Below are 18,120 nucleotides of genomic sequence, written 5' to 3' on the forward strand. Positions count from 1 at the left end.
AACAAAGTCGAACTCTTTGAGTGACCCTCAGATTAGATTCCATGACCACAGATTCTCTCTGGAGGAGCCAAACAAGCTCAAAATAATGACAATCCTTCACCTGTGGACAGTCTGCCTCTCTCCCTCTCCCTCATCCTCCATTTAGCTTTTTGGCGAGCAACAGTTTCATTTAGCAGATGCTTTTATCCAAAGCAATGTACATCTGAGAGCTGACGCAACCCAAACAAGGATCTAGTCAGGAGAGAAAGGAGTCTGATAGGATGTACAGGCCTATAGGCAAGGCCAGTGGCAGCATGTATTAAGTGCATATGCATTGTATATATATATATATATATATATTTTTTTTTTTTCATTTATGGATATCTTGTGTAGTCAATCAAGTGCAAATGTGTTCACGAAAGAACATGGTTTGGTAGCTTGTTCCACCATCGGGGAGCCACAAAGTGGAAGAGTCTAGCTAACACCCTCAGGCCCCGTTGTGGTGGTTGAATGAGGCGTCTTTCATTGGCAGAGCGCAGAGATCAGGAGGAGGCGTCGACCAGGAGGATGAGTTCAGGCAGGCAGGATGTCAGGGGTCAGTGTCAGGGTTTTGAAATTGATGTGGGCAGTGACTGGGAGCCAGCGGGGTGACGTGAACAGCGGGGTGACGTGTGCTGTTTTTGGCTGACTGAAAACCAGACATGCTGCCACATTCTGGATAATCTTTAGAGGTCTGAACGTGCATGCTGGGATAGGTCAAAAAGTAGATCAGATTTACTTGGATTAGAAACTGTAATATAAGTACTGTTTTGATAAACTTAGTCCTTTAGTCTACCTATTACTAGGTAATGTAATACTGAGTTACTGAGTAATGCATTACTACCCAACACTGAATACACACACACACACACCCCAATTTGACGTGATCGTGTCAACTTGCCCATGCGGCCATTACTGATGCAGATTTACTGTGCATGTGTGGAATGTATCTGTCAAGTGAACTCTAGAAGGTAGTATAAAAAAACTAACCGGCGTCTGTGGTGTCTGCAGACACACACACACACACATACCAATGCATGATTACATAATTAAAGACATGTAAAATAATTTTACACAGAGACTGTCAAAATGAAGGCTCACCTCTACATGCTTTTGGTTTTAAAACAGGTAACACAACAGTACACTGTTCAAAAAGTGATTCTGCTCCTCTGTTCTTTTCTAATCTAATCTCATGTAACGTAAAGCCTCTTCTGTGTTCCTGGATAAATGGAGCATTGATTCTTCTTTTAAAAAGATCGACCGGTGTGACGATCTGACGGTTGGTGCACACAGCTCTGTGTCAGCACTGCAGAAAGCTTCTGTTCATCTCTCACTCTCTGCTCAGACACAGCTGACAAATACATGGAATAAGGACGTAATTTAAAGAACACGGTCAGAAACAGCAGTGAACATGTCACTCCACAGCGTCCTGTGCCGCTGTGCCAGCTCACCCTTTTACAGAGACGTTGATTCAGCTGTTACTACCTCTGCTGTCAGATCAGAGGTGGAGCAAAACTGCATCTCCATTCCACATCTGTAAGTACACAGACAGCGAGGCAGAATAAAGATGCAACATTAGAGGAAAGTAACACAGCAGTCATAACCAGGGTGACCAGAGGACAGTGGGTGATATTTTAGGACAAGGGAGTTGGGGGGTGAATGCGTCATGTCAGAAGGATTAAAATCTAGAATAATTTAGATTAATATGAAACGGTGACGGCTGCACAGTTCCGTTATTTTAGTCTAATCAGTGCAAAAAACTAGTGGAAATTTTATGGACTCATATGTTTTTTTTATATCATCTATTGCTATATGAATAATTTTCAGGACAAACAGGACAGGATTCGGGGACAGCAACTTGTAATTTGGGCCTTTTAAGGATTTCTGGTCACCCTAGTCACAGCACAAGCCTTCATCTCAAAATTTCATAACAGATTTCTCATTTCATTCTCATAATAATTTCTCAAAATTGCTACTTTATTCTTAAAGTCTCAGAGTTCCTCTCACCCAGCAGTGACCTGAACACAGCAAACTGACAACAGCGTGTTTGAAATTTGATGTTTCTGTCATTAAAAAGTATTTTGGTGATTTAAACCATGTCTTACAACAGTCCATTGAATAATGCTCATATCCAAATTACAACATATGTATTATTTATTTATCATTTACCATAGATTCGGGGTATTTTATTGGTCAGTTTTAGTGCACATGCCTTCTTCATGTGTGAACATATATGTTTCTTAAAAATAATATAATTTATAAAAAAGATAATACATGTGATACTTTATTCTCAGTATGTATCATTCTTCCAACTAATCAACAATACCAAATATGTGCGTCATGTAACTTATTCTAAGAAGTCACTGACAGAACAGTCAGACTGTAAATGCTGCTGTGATGACGATGTCTCTGAAAATAGAGGCTGCATCTAAACAAGACATCTGTCCCTCTGTAAATAACAGTGAATGTGACTGATGAAGACACTGTCCTGGTGTCCAGTCCGTGTTCTGGAGGTATCTTCAGAGTGTTTTCTTCTCTACTTGTTCTTGCTGAGTGTTCTCTGCTTCTCCGCGTGTTCCACTATCTTCTCCTCCACGTACAGGCCTTTGCGGCGGCGGACAGCGTTCATGTATTTAAGTGCCTGGTTGGCCGAGTCAGCTTTCTCCCCGAAGTGCAGGTATTCTTCTTCAGTGGTGGGAACCCAGTACGGATCACTGCTGATCACCTGACACAGAGAGGAGGAGAGGGACAGAAATGGGACAGAGTTTGATTGATTGTACTCAAGTTTAACCACTTTAACCCAGATTTTCATTCTCCTTTTTTGGGGTGTAGCACAAAGCTCCTATCTGTACCTGTTTAAATCAGGGTTCAATGCTTAAGGGTAAAATCAGAAATCTACTGGCCCCTATACAGCTTTTTATTCATCTTTATACATTTATTCATTAGCTGTTATTAAATAAAAAAGAAGTTAATTGTCACATTTCATTTAGGGCTGCAATGTCTATAAAATGTTAGAAAATATTGAAAATTGTCTGTCTCAGTTTCTGAGTCTCCTTTTGTCAGCCTAAAACCCAAAGATATTCAGTTTAATGTGACAATAAATGAAAGCAAGCAGGAAATCTCCATATTTGACAGGCCACTTTTTCATTAAAAATTACTTTAATGATTAATAAATTATCAAAAAGTTTGTTTTGTTGTTTTTTCTTTTTTTCTTTTTTGTTTTGTTTTGTTTTTCTTGCTCGACCAGGCAGCTGAGTTGCCAGATTTACCAGCCTGACATGCCATTTTACTTTTACTGGGCAGGCAGGCAATCCTTATTGTTGAGCCCTGCATATAGTTTTTTCCTATTTATTTGTCTGTAACATCATCATCATTATGAATGAGGGCAATGTCAGTGGTTCTTTAGTTTAAATACAGATTTGAAATTATTTTTTGGTCACTTTGGGGGACATTACATAGACTATACATAAACACTACACCTAAAGATTTACCACACTCTTTAAAGGGACAGTTCACCTCTATAGCGTTATTTATCCATCTAGATAGTTCTGGTGTGAGCTGCAGAGTTTTGGAGAGATCAGCTGTAGAGATGTCTGCCTTCTCTCCAGTATAATGGGACTGAATATCATTCATCTTATGGTGCTCAAAGCACCAAAAAATCCATTTAAAATGATCAAAACCAGTGTCATTGTCAAAAATTGTGACCTGATTAATCCACAGACCTTGTTGTGAGCAATTTCATGTGGGAACTAATTTCTTTTTACTAGAAAAAAAGTAGTACCTGCATGAAAGTCTGTGGATTATTGTGAGTATACGGGTCATGGTTTCTGGAAAGAGTCAATACTGTTGAGTTATACACATGTACTGGCAATGTTTGACACTTTGAGCAGCACAAGCTGAGTGCCATTTAGTCCCTTTACATTGGAGAGAGGGCAGACATCTCTACAGCTGATATCACCAAAACTTTGCAACTCACACCATAAAAATCTACATGGATAAACAGCACTACAGGCTAAGCCTTGGCGATACAGCTGAAAAATCTATCATGATAGTGAAATTTCATATCGGCAGATGTTGATGATTACTGATCATGTCGCCGGTGACTGATGACATGTTGTGTACTCCAAAGGGTGAAAGCAGCTGAGGTAATAAAAGAAGTTTGTTGTATTACCAGTGTTGGGTGGAACGTTACTGCTGCAGTTTACACACAATGCTGCTCTGATGCTACTGACACATCTATCCATCCATTTTCTTCCACTTATCAGCGGCTGGGTCGTGGTGACATGGTCGAGCATTACGTCCCTCTCCTCGGCACACTTTCCTGCTCGTTCACCTCAGCCTGCTCTTTTTGACGTGAAGAAGCAGCGGTTCTACTCTGAGCTCCCTCTGTATGAACAAGCCTCACTCTGATAGGTGTTGTCTGACTTAAAAAAAAAAAAAAAACAACAGACCACCACACCAGTGAGCTGATCTGTCATTTTTCATCTGTTATCATTTTATCGCTGTTTATGTTCGTATGTTATGTTTCTGACATGTCGATGGGCAAATGAGAAACACACTTGTTAAATGATTGGCTGTTCATGTGTCACTTGTAGCTCACTGGTCGCTCCATTATCACAGGCTATGACAGGCTGTCTATGAGCAGAGGCGTAGTCCATTTGTGCTTTCACAGCGGTTTGCATTCAATGCTTTTAAATGAAACTATCGAACATTAGACTTTGGAGTGAACTAGCCCTTTAAAATAAATGAATAATTGTGATAAATAACCAAGATCTCAATCAAAATATTTGTGGTTATCATTTTGTCCACAATCACAACCCTAATCATAACTACTGACCCAAAAATCTGCTTTTTCCCAGTTGGTAACACAGCTTTTGTCCCCAATTGGACAAGCCGCCCCCAATTAAGTGGTCTTTAGTCTAAATTGAGTCCCTGAAGGTAGCCTAAACACACACACACACACACGCACACACCATACAGCTGTGTCTCTTGTGCTGTCCATGGTAAAAGTCCAAGTCCAGACAGACACTCTCAGTGCTGCCAACTGATGCGTGACACACACACACACACTCACACACACAGTGTGACACATTCACACACACATTAGGAGCAGTTACAGTAGCACGCTCCTGCACCTGGCTGTGGTTACACTGGGACAGATGGCAGAGAGCGAGCTGCAACAATGAGCGGATTACAGGAGACGACACACACCAACCACACGCGCATATACACACACACACACCACATGTGAGCAGCATATGCTGCAGCACAATGGGATCCAGTGGGGGTGTGAGGAGGGATGGGGCATCCTGCAACAGTTAAACCAGCTGACTGAATTAATGCTGGTGGATGACTGGCACCATCAAGAAGATGAATAACTAGTGTTAGTAACCAAAGTCACAAAAAAATTTCTGCAACACAGAAAAGTGCAAATTCAGCATGTCTGTTACTGCACTGTCTTCAGCTCAAATCCAAAAAAAGAAAAGTCATTGAAGAAAATAGAGAATTCAGTAGGTCCATTCCATTGTTTTTGTTTTTTTGTTTCAACCAATGTCAATAAGAGACATCTACAACACACAAATGTAAAAATACAAAATGTCTGTTACAGTATTGTCTTTAGTTGCTGTAATTCAAAACACTTTCACTCCTGAAAGTCCAACCCAAGACCTGAAACAATATTTTTTTGCATTTGACCTGGTTAGTTTTGGTTTCACATTTAACGCAAGTGCACTACACTACTGTCTTCACCTCCTAAGTGAGCCGTGTCTACCTATAGTTGTAATTAATTGGTTTGTAAACTAGTGTGTGTGTGTCTCACTTTGGCGGTTGATGATCCTCTCTCTTATTCTCTTGGAAATAACTGAAAAGTGTGAGTCTGTGAGCGTGTGTGTGTGTGTGTTTTTTTTCCAACAGACTCTTTATAAAGCCATCGGACCAAATGTCAATTTAACATTTGGTTTCCTCTCCCCGTGTGTGACTGTGGTTCATTTTGTTTTGTTCTGCTGTTTTTCTTTTTTCCGGTTCTGACGACAGCTGCCAGAACTTCCTGGAACTGGTCTAAAAGTCAGAACAATCAAAAATGTCTTCACCCTAGAAATGAACCAGACTGTGGTTCAGTTAGATCCAGAATGAGACCAGTTCTTTCAGTCGGTCCAAAGTTTGGCTGTTCGGACAGGGGAAGGTTTCAAACCAGTCATTTTGGTTGAGATCATACTGGAAAATCCCAAAGTCTAGACCAAACGAGGTAAGTCCTAAACTGGAGCTTTACAAGACTCAGCTCAGCTGAAGGAAAAATGAGTCTTACTGACATCATTTTGGCCAACAACCCACTACAGGTAAAAGTCCAGTGTATGCAGTACAATCTGTCCATCTGTCAGTCCTCTATAACTGGACCCTGGTTGTGTGGGGCTGGAGAGTATTAAATGTATTTTTTGGCCAAATGGAAGTTATCCGCTGTATTTGAACCAGCGACACTGCAGGTCATCGGCACCTCAGGGCCACCAGGAGTCAAACAAGTTTCTTGTTAGTTATGCTTTAGTCCAGCGGTTCTCAAATACAGAGAAGAGAATACTTTTTCTCTTGCCACTGACTATAATACATATTTTTCCCGAAGTTAGGTTCCATGGTGGTCCACCTGAAGCAGCATGACTTACTTACTTAGTGAAAAGTTTTCACATTCATTCTTTTGAATTATCATTATATATAATGATCAGAAATATATGAAACTAAAATAGTCCTCTCATCAGTCAAGCACACACCACACATTAATGGTGGTACTTGACTCTCTAATCCAAGGGACGTACATGAGTTGGTCCCTGGCATATTCTTTATCTTTTAAGGAGTTCTTGGCAGAGAAAAATTAGAGAACCTCTGTCATAGTCACACTAAGTGACTTCTGCAGCCAGCGGATCTCTGTACTGTTCACAGTAAACAACTTTCTGTGTTGTAACTGTGAATCTTAAAGTCATTAGCGCAATACGACTGATGGGTGTGTGTCACACATTAAAAAATCTTACACCAGAGGGAATCCCCGATGAGTCTCACAAAAACACACACAAGAAGTGACATTAGATTATTAACACTGAAGCATCAGTGTGTAGCATGTTATTGTTGTAGCTGCTGGAGGTGGAGCTAATTTTATCTACTTTATAACTTTCTAAGTACTACGACTACTGTTTAACTACTTTTTGCACATTTTTTCTTTATTTGGCCTTTTCTGGCTGCTGCTCTGGTGTTCCTCTGTCTCTCCTTCTAACTCCTCTCCCTCCCCAGCCCATGTCTGCTCTCGTTGGCTGCAGCTGTTGCACACCTCCCTGATCTGTCCTTGTCACAACCAGATATTAAAATGCTTGATGTCTTTCAGGCGTACACGAGACATCGGTAACCTTTATGTGAGCTCTTGGGTAGCATCTTTGAACAGTTCACACATAGCGATCGGGTGTTGATTGCCTCTATTCTGGAGGCCTTAGTCTCTTGGCAAGTGGAAATTCAAGGCTAAAATTCTGTAGTGTGAACTCTGTTATCAGCCAAAATATACACTGATACACATTTTGTGATAAGCTAGAACCAGGGGAAAATATCAGCCATGCTGATATATCGCTCAGGCCTACAAAAGCCAACAATACATGGTACACAGAAGCATTTCTACACTCACACAGACACGGGGTAGTTGTACTGTCAGACAGATGCTTTGGCTGATCAATACAAGACTTATTCACACAATTCTCCAGTCTGCAGCAGAACAAAAGCTCCATTCTGATGGAAATCTAATGTAAACGTCCCAACAGGAGCCACTAACCCTCCAGTTACACAACAATACAGCGCTCAAAATCTGCTCTCTCTGCCTCTGTGCTCATTCATATGTTAATCCAATATCCTGGCCATATCAAATCGCTGTCAGTAGGAATGTTGACATCAGCACTAAGCAGCAGGCGAGTCCTGAAGCTGAGAGGGGCTGGGGGACCGTGGGGGGTTCAGGACAAACTCTTTGTGAGGAAGCGTCTGCACATAAATGAAATCAGACAGACAACTTTTAATGAGGCAAAGACAATGGCTGCAAGACAATGAGCAGTGGGCTGGGGATGGGCGCTGTGAGGTGCTGCAAGAAGGTCATGGTACACATGCAAGGGGCCTATAGGTGCTCTGCAGGCTCTGTAGCAACTACATACGCTTTTATTGTGTTTTTTTTCTGTTTTCGACACAGAGCCCATTTAGAGTAGGCTGCAAGTGAGCTACTTTTGCATGATTGTATTGTTACTGTGACATTTAATATTAAAAAGGGAGAAAAATTCTCCTTTTACTGCCACACATTCCCTAGCTGGGATTATGTCATTGTTTTCCAAAAGCTTTTTTCTCGCTTACACTAAAATATGCAGCCAGCATTTTCAGATTCATACACTCTGGAAGAGTTCTTGAAGAGCTCCGTCTTTAAAAAAAAAAACAGTCCTCTTAAAGATAGAAGGTAAAAACAGAGAGAAAAAGATGCATTTTCAATGTAGCCTGTTTAGTATGGATGTACTTTTACATAATGAAATTTACATAACTACCTGCTGTTTAAAGATAATGTAAAGCAACTATAAATGTGTAATTTAAGTTTGTCACACTACAGAAACATGTTAACACCCAGCCAAATTTGAATGATTAAAAATTCACAAGGTATATAAAATTAGGTCTCAAAATAATGAAAAAATGAGCAGTTTTCTCTGCTCTGGAACACTGGGCATGTGTCCACTCTGCTGTCTCAGCGTTCAACACCACTACAACCTGAAAACAACCATAGACACTCTGTCTAGCAGCTTTATTGGACATGTTCAGACATGTTCGAACCACTAGAGCCAGAGGATGGTGACAGGATGGTATTTTTTCTCTTCCGTGTCGGGTTGTTGGAACTGAAGTGAGCTGAAGTGAGCTGCTGGACTGAGAGAGTCACTGAAGGTATTGATTGTTGTTTGTATTTGACTGTTAGGGAGGGTGAGGTGTCATTTGTGTGTTGGTGCATGGAGCTTTATAGTTTTGGGGGACCGTGGCTTCTGGTCACCACGCCATGTTTCAGGTCCACCCAAAAGAACAGTTTAACGTCTAATTCCACAGTTCAGTGCTACATAGTTCTCAGTCTTTTCACATTTTCAGCAACTATTTTCTAACATGTACAATGTGTTTAGAAGAACTCCCTTTTTCCGTAACACAGGCTTGAAACAACAACCATGAGTAAATCAGAAAGAGCACCCCCTAAAATAAACTGCCATGTCAGTACCAGAGGACAGATGGAGAAGAAGACGAGGCGGTGCAGCTGAGCCCCTCCACTGGATGAATCATCGACAAGTAGAAGACATGGCTGATAACGAGAAATCCTACCAATGCCTGGAAAAGGCTGGACTGAAGGACAGCACAAAGGCTCCGATCATAGCAGCACAAAAACAGACATCCAGCACCTGATTGGTTAAGGCAGGGGTCTACCACAGCGGTTTCAGAATGTTGCAAGGGGACGGTGTAGCGGGGTGAGCTGGCCCCAAGTCAGTAAACTGTCAGTAAAGGCATAGTTTTGGACGGAGGAAAGAAAGAATCACCTCATCAATTAGTGTGAGGATCAGCCGTGTCTGTATGGCACAAGGCTTTAAGCCACATTCAGACACAATCAGGCCTTGTGCAGCAGTCTGGATAGTGTTTATTTATGCTGAGAACATAACTACTGTGGAACAATCAGAAAATAACTTTTTTTTCTCTGATTCATCAGCTTCCTTGTGACCAGCGGTCCTTTGCCTGATCATGCTGCATGCTGTGTCTCTTCATTGTGTCTAGAATTTGCAAAACTCTTGCAAGATTTGCACCCATTGTTTCTTTATTGTGCACCTTCTACAAACTAATAATGCTTTATAATGTGACAAAACTGTGGTTTATCCACACAAATTGAAATGATCACTCTTGCAAGATCTTTCATGGAACTAGGATTCCCTTCAAGTCATGACCATGTCGCTTTGCGTGTCTCCCTCTGCTCAGCCACACTCACGCTGCAAACCTTTTATGTTTTTGCTATTTAATCAGTATTAGAAATAGAACTATAACAAGTTACTATCACTATGCTCCAACTCTACAAAAAAAGCCTGGACAGCTGTCAGTTAGGACACAGGTACAGAGAGAGATGACACACTAGTGTAAACTAGCAGGTTTTCAGAACTTTGCAGGATGACCAGATTGCTTTATTTTTCTTTATTTCTCATGCATGTGAATATTTATATAAATTAATTAACCAGACCCTCACCAAGGGCCTGCTCAAGGGGGCGTTAAGTGGCTGTTTTGCCTCCATCACTTGCAGACTTTCTGGTTGTTTGAGAAGACCTGAGGAACACAAAGTTTTCCCACTGCTTCGTGTTGGCTGGTTTTTGTCATAAGCTTAGAGGAGAATATGTTTTTCTTTAGAGAAAATGACTTTTTCCAGTCATGATTTCAATGTGCAGCAGCCCCAGGTAGCAGCTGGAAGTAGATAAGTTATCATGAGGCAAAGTATCATGGGTTTAAAGTAAAAAAAAAAAGCTATTACTGTAGTTTTAGAATTGTTTTCCATATGTTGTCAAGGAATGAAAAGACCCAACATGAACACTCTATGAGCCAGGGGTCTGCAACCTTTGCTGTCAAAGGAGCCATTTTTTGGAACAAAATAACAAAAATAATCTGTCTGGTGCCACAACTAATAAATTCTCTGTTTTCCTCAATGACTTTTCTTTTTTTTGGATTTGGTATTTGGATTTGAAGCTAAAGACAATACAGTAACACACATGATGAATTTGCACATTTCTGTGTTGCAAACATCTTGATGGTGCCAGTCATCCACCAACATTAATTCAGTCAGCTGGTTTGACTGTTGCAGGATGCCCCATGGTTTGCCTAGAGAGACTCGGGACTAGCCACCAAAGGAAACACACTGGGCTGTAAACATATTACCTACAAGTCAGCTGGAGTTGTGAGACCACGCAAGAATCCATCTAGGCAGACCTCAAGTTATCCATTTACATTTTATAACTTTTTGTCAAAACCACAGGGAACAACTGGAGACGGCTCTGGAGTCACAGGTTGCTGACCCCTGCTCTAAGCAAATTATTAAAATAGCACATATATAGGAATGATTGTGTCCCAAGCTTTCTGGTAATAATAAGCAGCTGATCACTGTAACAAGTGATCACATAAGAGGTTTCCACTGTAGTCCTGTTGCAAATCTTCGGTCTGAACTGGGCTAAAGATGCTAGCTGGGAAAATGTACACTGAAAGGCCTAACCAAGTGGCTGGGATAGTGTGCAGGAACATCTGTACTGAATAAAGACTACAAGAACTCAAGTCCAAATGGAATACACTACCACAGGTCATTGAGAATGAGTGAACTACGATCCTGTGGGATCTAAACTGAAAAGCAGGAGCCGGCTAACCAACCAGACTTCGTGGTGGTCAACTGGGAACAGAAGACAGCAGCAGTGATCGATGCAGCAATCCTGAGCAATGTCGACATCAGGAAGAAAGAGCATGAGAAGCGACGGAAATACCAAGGAGGAACTAGATCAATGTAGAAGGTGAAGTGAGTGTGACAGTGACTGGGTGAGTGTGAGCTAACAGGGATCATGAGACAAGCAGAGACATGGAGGATGTCAAGGCTTAAAATATTCTCCATCCACGTTCAAAAGTTTCAAACAAGCTCTTTCTGTCACACATACAAAGGCTGTATTGAAGGACTCCATGCCTGTGGAGTGTTACTGTTTTAACTTTAATTCTGCTCTGTCTGGTTTACATTTAGTCCAATAATTTCCCCAATGTGTCGTGTAAGTAATAACATTTTTCGTTGTAAAGGACCACTCCCTGATGTTGTTAGAGCACCCGGTCGCAGTGGGCAAAATTAAGTTTGTTTTGGCAGCACTGGCAAAGATGTGTTAATGGTGACTGATGAAAAGAAAACTTCAACTTATGTAACTATAGTACATAATTTGATTCAATTATGACAGCACTGTACTCATCTGTGAATGCGGTAACGTTGCTAAAAAGTAGTGAGAGGGCTGGGCTGGGTATCCAAGATACCAGTGATACCAATACCAATATCTTTTCTTTCCATCTATCTATCGTTTCTTTTCAGTCCGCACAGACTGCACAGAGCTGGTGTTAGCTGTGGGAATGGGCCAATCACATGTTGCATTACATCAAAGAACGCTTGTCTTGTGATGATTGGCTGGAGAAAAAAATATACAAATAGTATTTTTTCTAGATATGGCTACAAGAAGGACTGAACGCAGGTATTGTTTGACTGGACAAGTTTTAACACTATTTGGTACTAGTTTATTTCTGTTGCTACCTTAAAGGTATTGAGTACCAATACCCAGCCTTAGAGCAAGGCAAGAAACATGAGCAGTCTGGTGATTGGTCGGGTTGTAAACAAGTTAGTCAAACCTCCTTGTTCTCGGATCTGTGGCACTTAGAGTGGCAGTAGTTGTCATGTTTTATCCTGCAATACAAAGGATTATTAGCCATAGTTCCAAAGAACTCACTTTCAGTTTTGTCTTCAATTTAAGTCGTAGCTGAAGTGGTTAATTGTTGGCTTATTTACAACTTGTCTGATTGTCTGACTGCTCTGTTAAACATATTCTAGGCAGTCCAAAATCTCAGCAGTTCATTTGCTGAGAAGAATGTTATCACCACCAATAAAATAAATGGCCATAGCTACGAAAAGAAATTGCAATAAATTGTAGGTTTCCTTGAAAGTGATCTTTTTTCAGGATTTTGTCCCTGGATGACTTGGCAACAGCTTGATATTATTTTTATAAATTGGATTGAACTATGCCAACTTCAAGTCCTGCTACCAGTGTTGGTGCATATCCATAAATCACCATTACAATCCTGGTTGGTTTGGTGACACTAGTGGTGATTGATGGTGATGACAAATGCATTTTAGTAATACGTGTCCAAGAGTCCTGTTAATGATGTGTGTATCCACGGCAGGGGACAGAGACACACCCTGAATAGGTACTTTGTCAGAAATGTCAGCAGAACAACTAGTAAAAGTTTACTTATTATGTGCTCACTTACGTAAACCTATGCCTAGTGCCTGTTCGGTGTGTACTTGGTGAGTGTGTGCCCATTCAAAAATTTGGTGATAACTGCATTAAGTTTTTAAAAATATGGAGATATGAGGTTTGTGCCCAACAGCAATGATATGTTAGTTATGGTTTGTTACACAGTCCTGCACCGGGTCGGGTACCCGGCAAGTGGCCCACTAAAATGATGTGTAATGAGTAAAAAATACATTTATATAAATTCACAGGTGTGGGCACAGGTAAAAATGAACTGCTTGCTGGTGGGCAGCAGGTGAAAACAATAATATAACACATACAGTAGTATCATTTGTTTTTTCCCCCAAAGAAATCAGAAATAAAAATGACTGCACAGTATTTTAACATTTATATCCACTAATACAGAAATATCAAGCAGCTGCCAGGATTTCAAAAAGACTCACAATTACAGAAATGATAAAATCTGCTTCATGTATCAGTAAAGAAGAGCAGCTGTGGGGTATTTCACAAAGAAGCTGAATACTTTTGGAGATCAAACTAAAAAACAGCACAAAATTATAAAATAAATACATATATTTTATATATATTATACCTACATATATATATATTATACCTACATATATATATATATATATATATATATATATATATATATATATATATATATATATATATACATATATACATATATATATATATATATATATATATATACATATACATATACATATATATATATATATATATACACATATATATATGATGACTGGTCATCTCATAGTGGAATTTAGACAAAATTGCAAGGTTGCACAGAATTCACAGAGATTGGTCGAATCTGCATGACTTGTTGTGATCGCAGCATCGCAACTTGTTGGAGGGACTGACAGTAGAACGGTGTTCGCGACTGTACCTCTTCTGTGGTAACTAAAGCCATAAATCATGACTTCACCACACCATCATCATCATCAGTGCTTCATGAGCACGGTCTCTAATAATACAGCAGGATTTCAAATCACAGTGAGTATGCTGTTACACGTGGCTGTACAACAGTGGAGAATCATCTCTCTCTTTCCAGACAACTTGACCCATTACCCCAACTGACACTGTCCATATGGCCTGCAGGACGCTGTGATGCACGTGTGTGTGTGTGTGTGTGTGTGTGTGTGTGTGTGTGTGTGTGTGTGTGTGTGTGCGCCTGCTGCAGCTTGAGCCAGACAAGCGGCAGGTATAACGGTCTAACACACATGTTGTCTATTGCGGCTTTGATCCCAAGTCCCTTGAGGGAACCGTCTCATTAACCAGACAGCCTCAATGACCCTCAGCCCCACATAACGAGCTCAGTCACACTCCAGCTGTGTGTGTGTGTGTGTGTGTGTGTGTGTGTGCATGCACATGTACTGTATAATGGCGTCATGTAATATGCTTCTTCAATTGGTTGCCTTAAAAACTTAATTTTAAATGGTTGTATATTCAAAATAATTATGTACGCACTGACTTACTGTGCATTTTTTATGCACCTGTGAAAAAACGCTGTACAGTGAAGATGCTTTCAAAAGTAATGACATTTATATTTCTGAACGGTGTCTCATGCTATTATGTTGGAGAAAGTGCTCTTTACAAATAGATGTTATTTTGTATGAGGAGCTTGTGAAAACACCAGATGTTTTGTACATGGAAAACAAAAGGGCAGCACAAAGTATAACTCTGATCATCTTTTATAAAAAGTAGAATATAAGAAATCACCAGAACTGGAGGCTGAGCATCAAAATCAGTACAGGTTTAAAAATGAACAGGTTATTTTGAGATATAATAATAAATAAATAAAATAAAACTAAAAGAATCACCTCCCAGTGGCTGAAGACCAGCTGAGGACTGGCCAACCCACTGGTCCTCTTGCGGATCTCGTCAGCAAACCCGAAGCTCTCAGCCACAGGCAGGACAGCCTTGATGATGAACATGTCCGTCCCTTCCTTCATCTCTTCGTGGAGGACGCGACCCTCTCGCTTCCCCAGGACGCCATACACTCGGCCTGGTGCAGACAGAGACACAGCATGAGTGAGACACCCAGAGTACACGTGATCAGATTCCATGGAAGACATGGGACATTTTAACAAATTGCAGACTGAGGCCAAGTACACATGTACACGAGTATATTTAAAAACAGTGTTTTCAAACCAAAACAGCCTCCGTCCAGACGAGTGTTTTAGCACCTCTTAGCACAGAAAAGATAAGGGCTGCAATGATTAACTGATTATTAAAGTAATCAGCAGCTGGTTTGAGTACTTTTCTAAAGAAGAAAAGTCAAAAGTCTCTGATTTCAGCTTCTGAAATGTGATTTTTTTTTTGGCTTATTTACTCCTTTATGACAGCAAACTGAATACTTTTGGGTTGTGAGTAAAACGACATTTGAGGACGTCCTCTTGTGCTTTGGGAAACACTGATTGACATTTTCCACCATTTTCTGACATTATAAAACAAACAAATATAATCGATTAATCTATAAAATAAGCAACAGATTAACTGACTATGAAAATAATTGTTTGTTGCAGCCATAGAAAAGATCTCCATCCATATTAACATGCCTATAAATGCATATCACATGAAAATTCACCGTCATGCACATGCCGGGGTAAACAAGCCGACTGTAGGAAAGGTGACTGCTGTTCACAGTATCCTCCTGGATAATGCTGCTTTTATTAAAACATATTAAACAGCATGTGGCTTTGTCTATATTTTCCATCACTGTACTCTGAATGGCCATTTGTCTCCTTCTAAATATCCATTCTGTCAGCATTCAGAATCAAATACTCCACAAAATTAACACAAACTCTGAGTTCACGTTACAGCCACACTCTTAGTTGGGCTGTTCTTTAAACTGCATTTGAATTGTATTTGCCTTACAGCAGAATCACTGTTTCTCTTTCTTGTAGGCCTATTTTGTTATTACAGAACCAATTTACAAGATATTTGTTTCTGGCTGCACCGCTAAACGCTAACAGAAGGACAGTAATTTAGCCGGTGAGCTTCACGCTATGTAACACATGCAGACTGACCACACGAACAACAGGCTTAATAAAGCTGTCATGGACCAACAAACTCTGATGCTGATACTTGTAGTAACTTCACGCTTGTATGCTCAGAGAAAGTTCCTACTTTCTGTCCATGCAGCCTGTGATTTAGCTCAGGATTGTTTGAGTTTCGTGAGCAGCCAGTGCTGTGTGTCAGGTAAAAGTTAACAACAAGATCCTTCACTTCAGCCTTTGTATTCTGTGTTTTGATGTAGATGGATGCAGGAAGGTGGTGCAGCGGAGATCCACAGGGCTCATTATTGTTGCTGCTCCTTCCACAGTAGGATGTAGTCTTTCTCTGTGGCTGATCAGGCTGATCATTCAAAAGTTTTCTCGCCATTCATCATCTTCCAGAGAGAGGCCCCTTGTGTAAACAAACAGGGCAACCATGGAGCGCGCACTGATGCTACCAGACAGAAACACTGGTTACCCTACACCACACTGAAAACTACACTTTTAGTAGGAGTTTTAAAGAAAAAAAAGCCCAGATTTCAGTGACCTAAAAGTTTTGTTTGCAAACAAAAGGCCCAGACGCACAGAAAATGCTACGTTTTTAAAATACACGGTTAGGTTTGGACAAGGCCGAAAGCTCAAACTATAACTCAGCTGATACTGGTTCAATACTGATATATCAGATAATATTTTGAAACAAACATTTTATAGATGAGAAATCAAGTTGTCTGTGTTCTCTGATGGACAAACTATTTAATGTTGACAAGGTTTCTAAAAGATGTCAGATCTAGTCTGGTATCTCTGTACAGCTGTATCCTCTGGCTTCGTATCAACCAACAACAGCATAACAGATATATCTGTTTGGCTGATTTATCGGTGTTGCTGTAGTTTCAACCCTTCTTTTGAACTGTGGTGTCACTGGAGCTTTGCTTGAGTTTCCTGAACTTAAGAGTGGATTTTGTCTCCTCTGTTGAAGTCGCTCTATGAGGGACCGTCTTCGGGGCCAGAATAAACCAGATGAGTGATTACAAAGACCGATAACTCTTTCAATATGTGAGTATTGAATTAGGACAGACTTGAAAAATGTGAACCCATCTAAAGCCCTGATATGACAAGACAAGGCTCACACTTCTAGAGTCCAAACTCATTGTGATGGTGATAAAAGAAACAGGCTTCTGCATGTGTGAACAATTATCCAAGGCAAGTGTGTGCAACTCAACAACACTGTAAACACTGAGGCAAATTCACAAAGAGTGGATTGTGGCCACTGATAACACCATGAATTGTGCATCACTTGCAGCTGCTATCTTCTCTGTCTCAACGCCTGATTCACAAAAGATATTGTGCCGATGATTTTACAGCACAAACATGGCCATAAAGATTTGCAGCTGAGTGCAGTTATCCATGTGGCAGTGGGTAAATTCCTGGATAGTAAATGTTCATCTGCAATTTTATGTTGTTGTCCCTGGAATATTTGTTCTTAAAGTGTCCTAAAGTAGAAGATCACATTCACTTTCGAGAACAATACTTTGCACTCATATCCTAAGATCTGAAAGAGAACTTATTCTAATTATAAACTCATCTAATTATCATTTAACACTCTGCTCTTTGATTCATTTCTGTCAGCGGGATGTCTGTTGTTTTTCTCTGACTCACTCTGTATTGAGTGTTCTATCAGACTGGTTGTTATTTGGGTTCTTTCACTGTGTGCTCTCCTTCATGCCTCTCTCTGCTCTGTGCTGGTCTGTTACAGTCTGTAACCATCGTCTCTGCTCCTCACAGCAGTAGGTTTGATGTTGTTTCACAGTTTCATTCCCTCATAGTGAACATCAGGTATTATACTGTCTCTGTGCAAATATCATGTACTGCGATGTGCCATTGCTTCGCCTGGCTGCAATCACTGCTGCCACGATCACCGAGTTTCAGTCACCACCAACTCTCTGAAGAGGCTAAGAATTTTCACTGTGTGTGACTATCAACCTGGTGTTTATGAATCAGACCTTTTTGCAATTTGCCTATTCTTGCAGGTTTAGAGGCCA

At 40.5% G+C, this 18,120-nt stretch overlaps 1 protein-coding gene across 2 annotated transcripts in view; it reads right to left on the reverse strand.

The window, feature by feature from the left end:
* Positions 1–1,973: 1,973 nt before the first annotated feature.
* efl1 (elongation factor like GTPase 1) overlaps positions 1,974–18,120 on the reverse strand; it is a 157,357-nt gene continuing 141,210 nt past the window's right edge. For both annotated transcript variants that reach the window (XM_084722363.1, XM_084722372.1), the window contains exons 22-23: positions 14,906–15,090; positions 1,974–2,743 (exon numbers count right to left, since the gene is read on the reverse strand). In XM_084722363.1, the coding sequence (XP_084578489.1) occupies positions 2,555–2,743; positions 14,906–15,090 (374 nt within the window). In that variant the 3' untranslated portion in view covers positions 1,974–2,554. The remainder of the gene's footprint in view (positions 2,744–14,905; positions 15,091–18,120) is intronic.

The sequence above is a fragment of the Lutjanus erythropterus genome, chromosome 1, assembly GCF_056507025.1.
Source record: "Lutjanus erythropterus isolate fLutEry1 chromosome 1, fLutEry1.hap2, whole genome shotgun sequence".
In the NCBI taxonomy this organism is placed as follows: Eukaryota; Metazoa; Chordata; class Actinopteri; order Lutjaniformes; family Lutjanidae; genus Lutjanus; species Lutjanus erythropterus.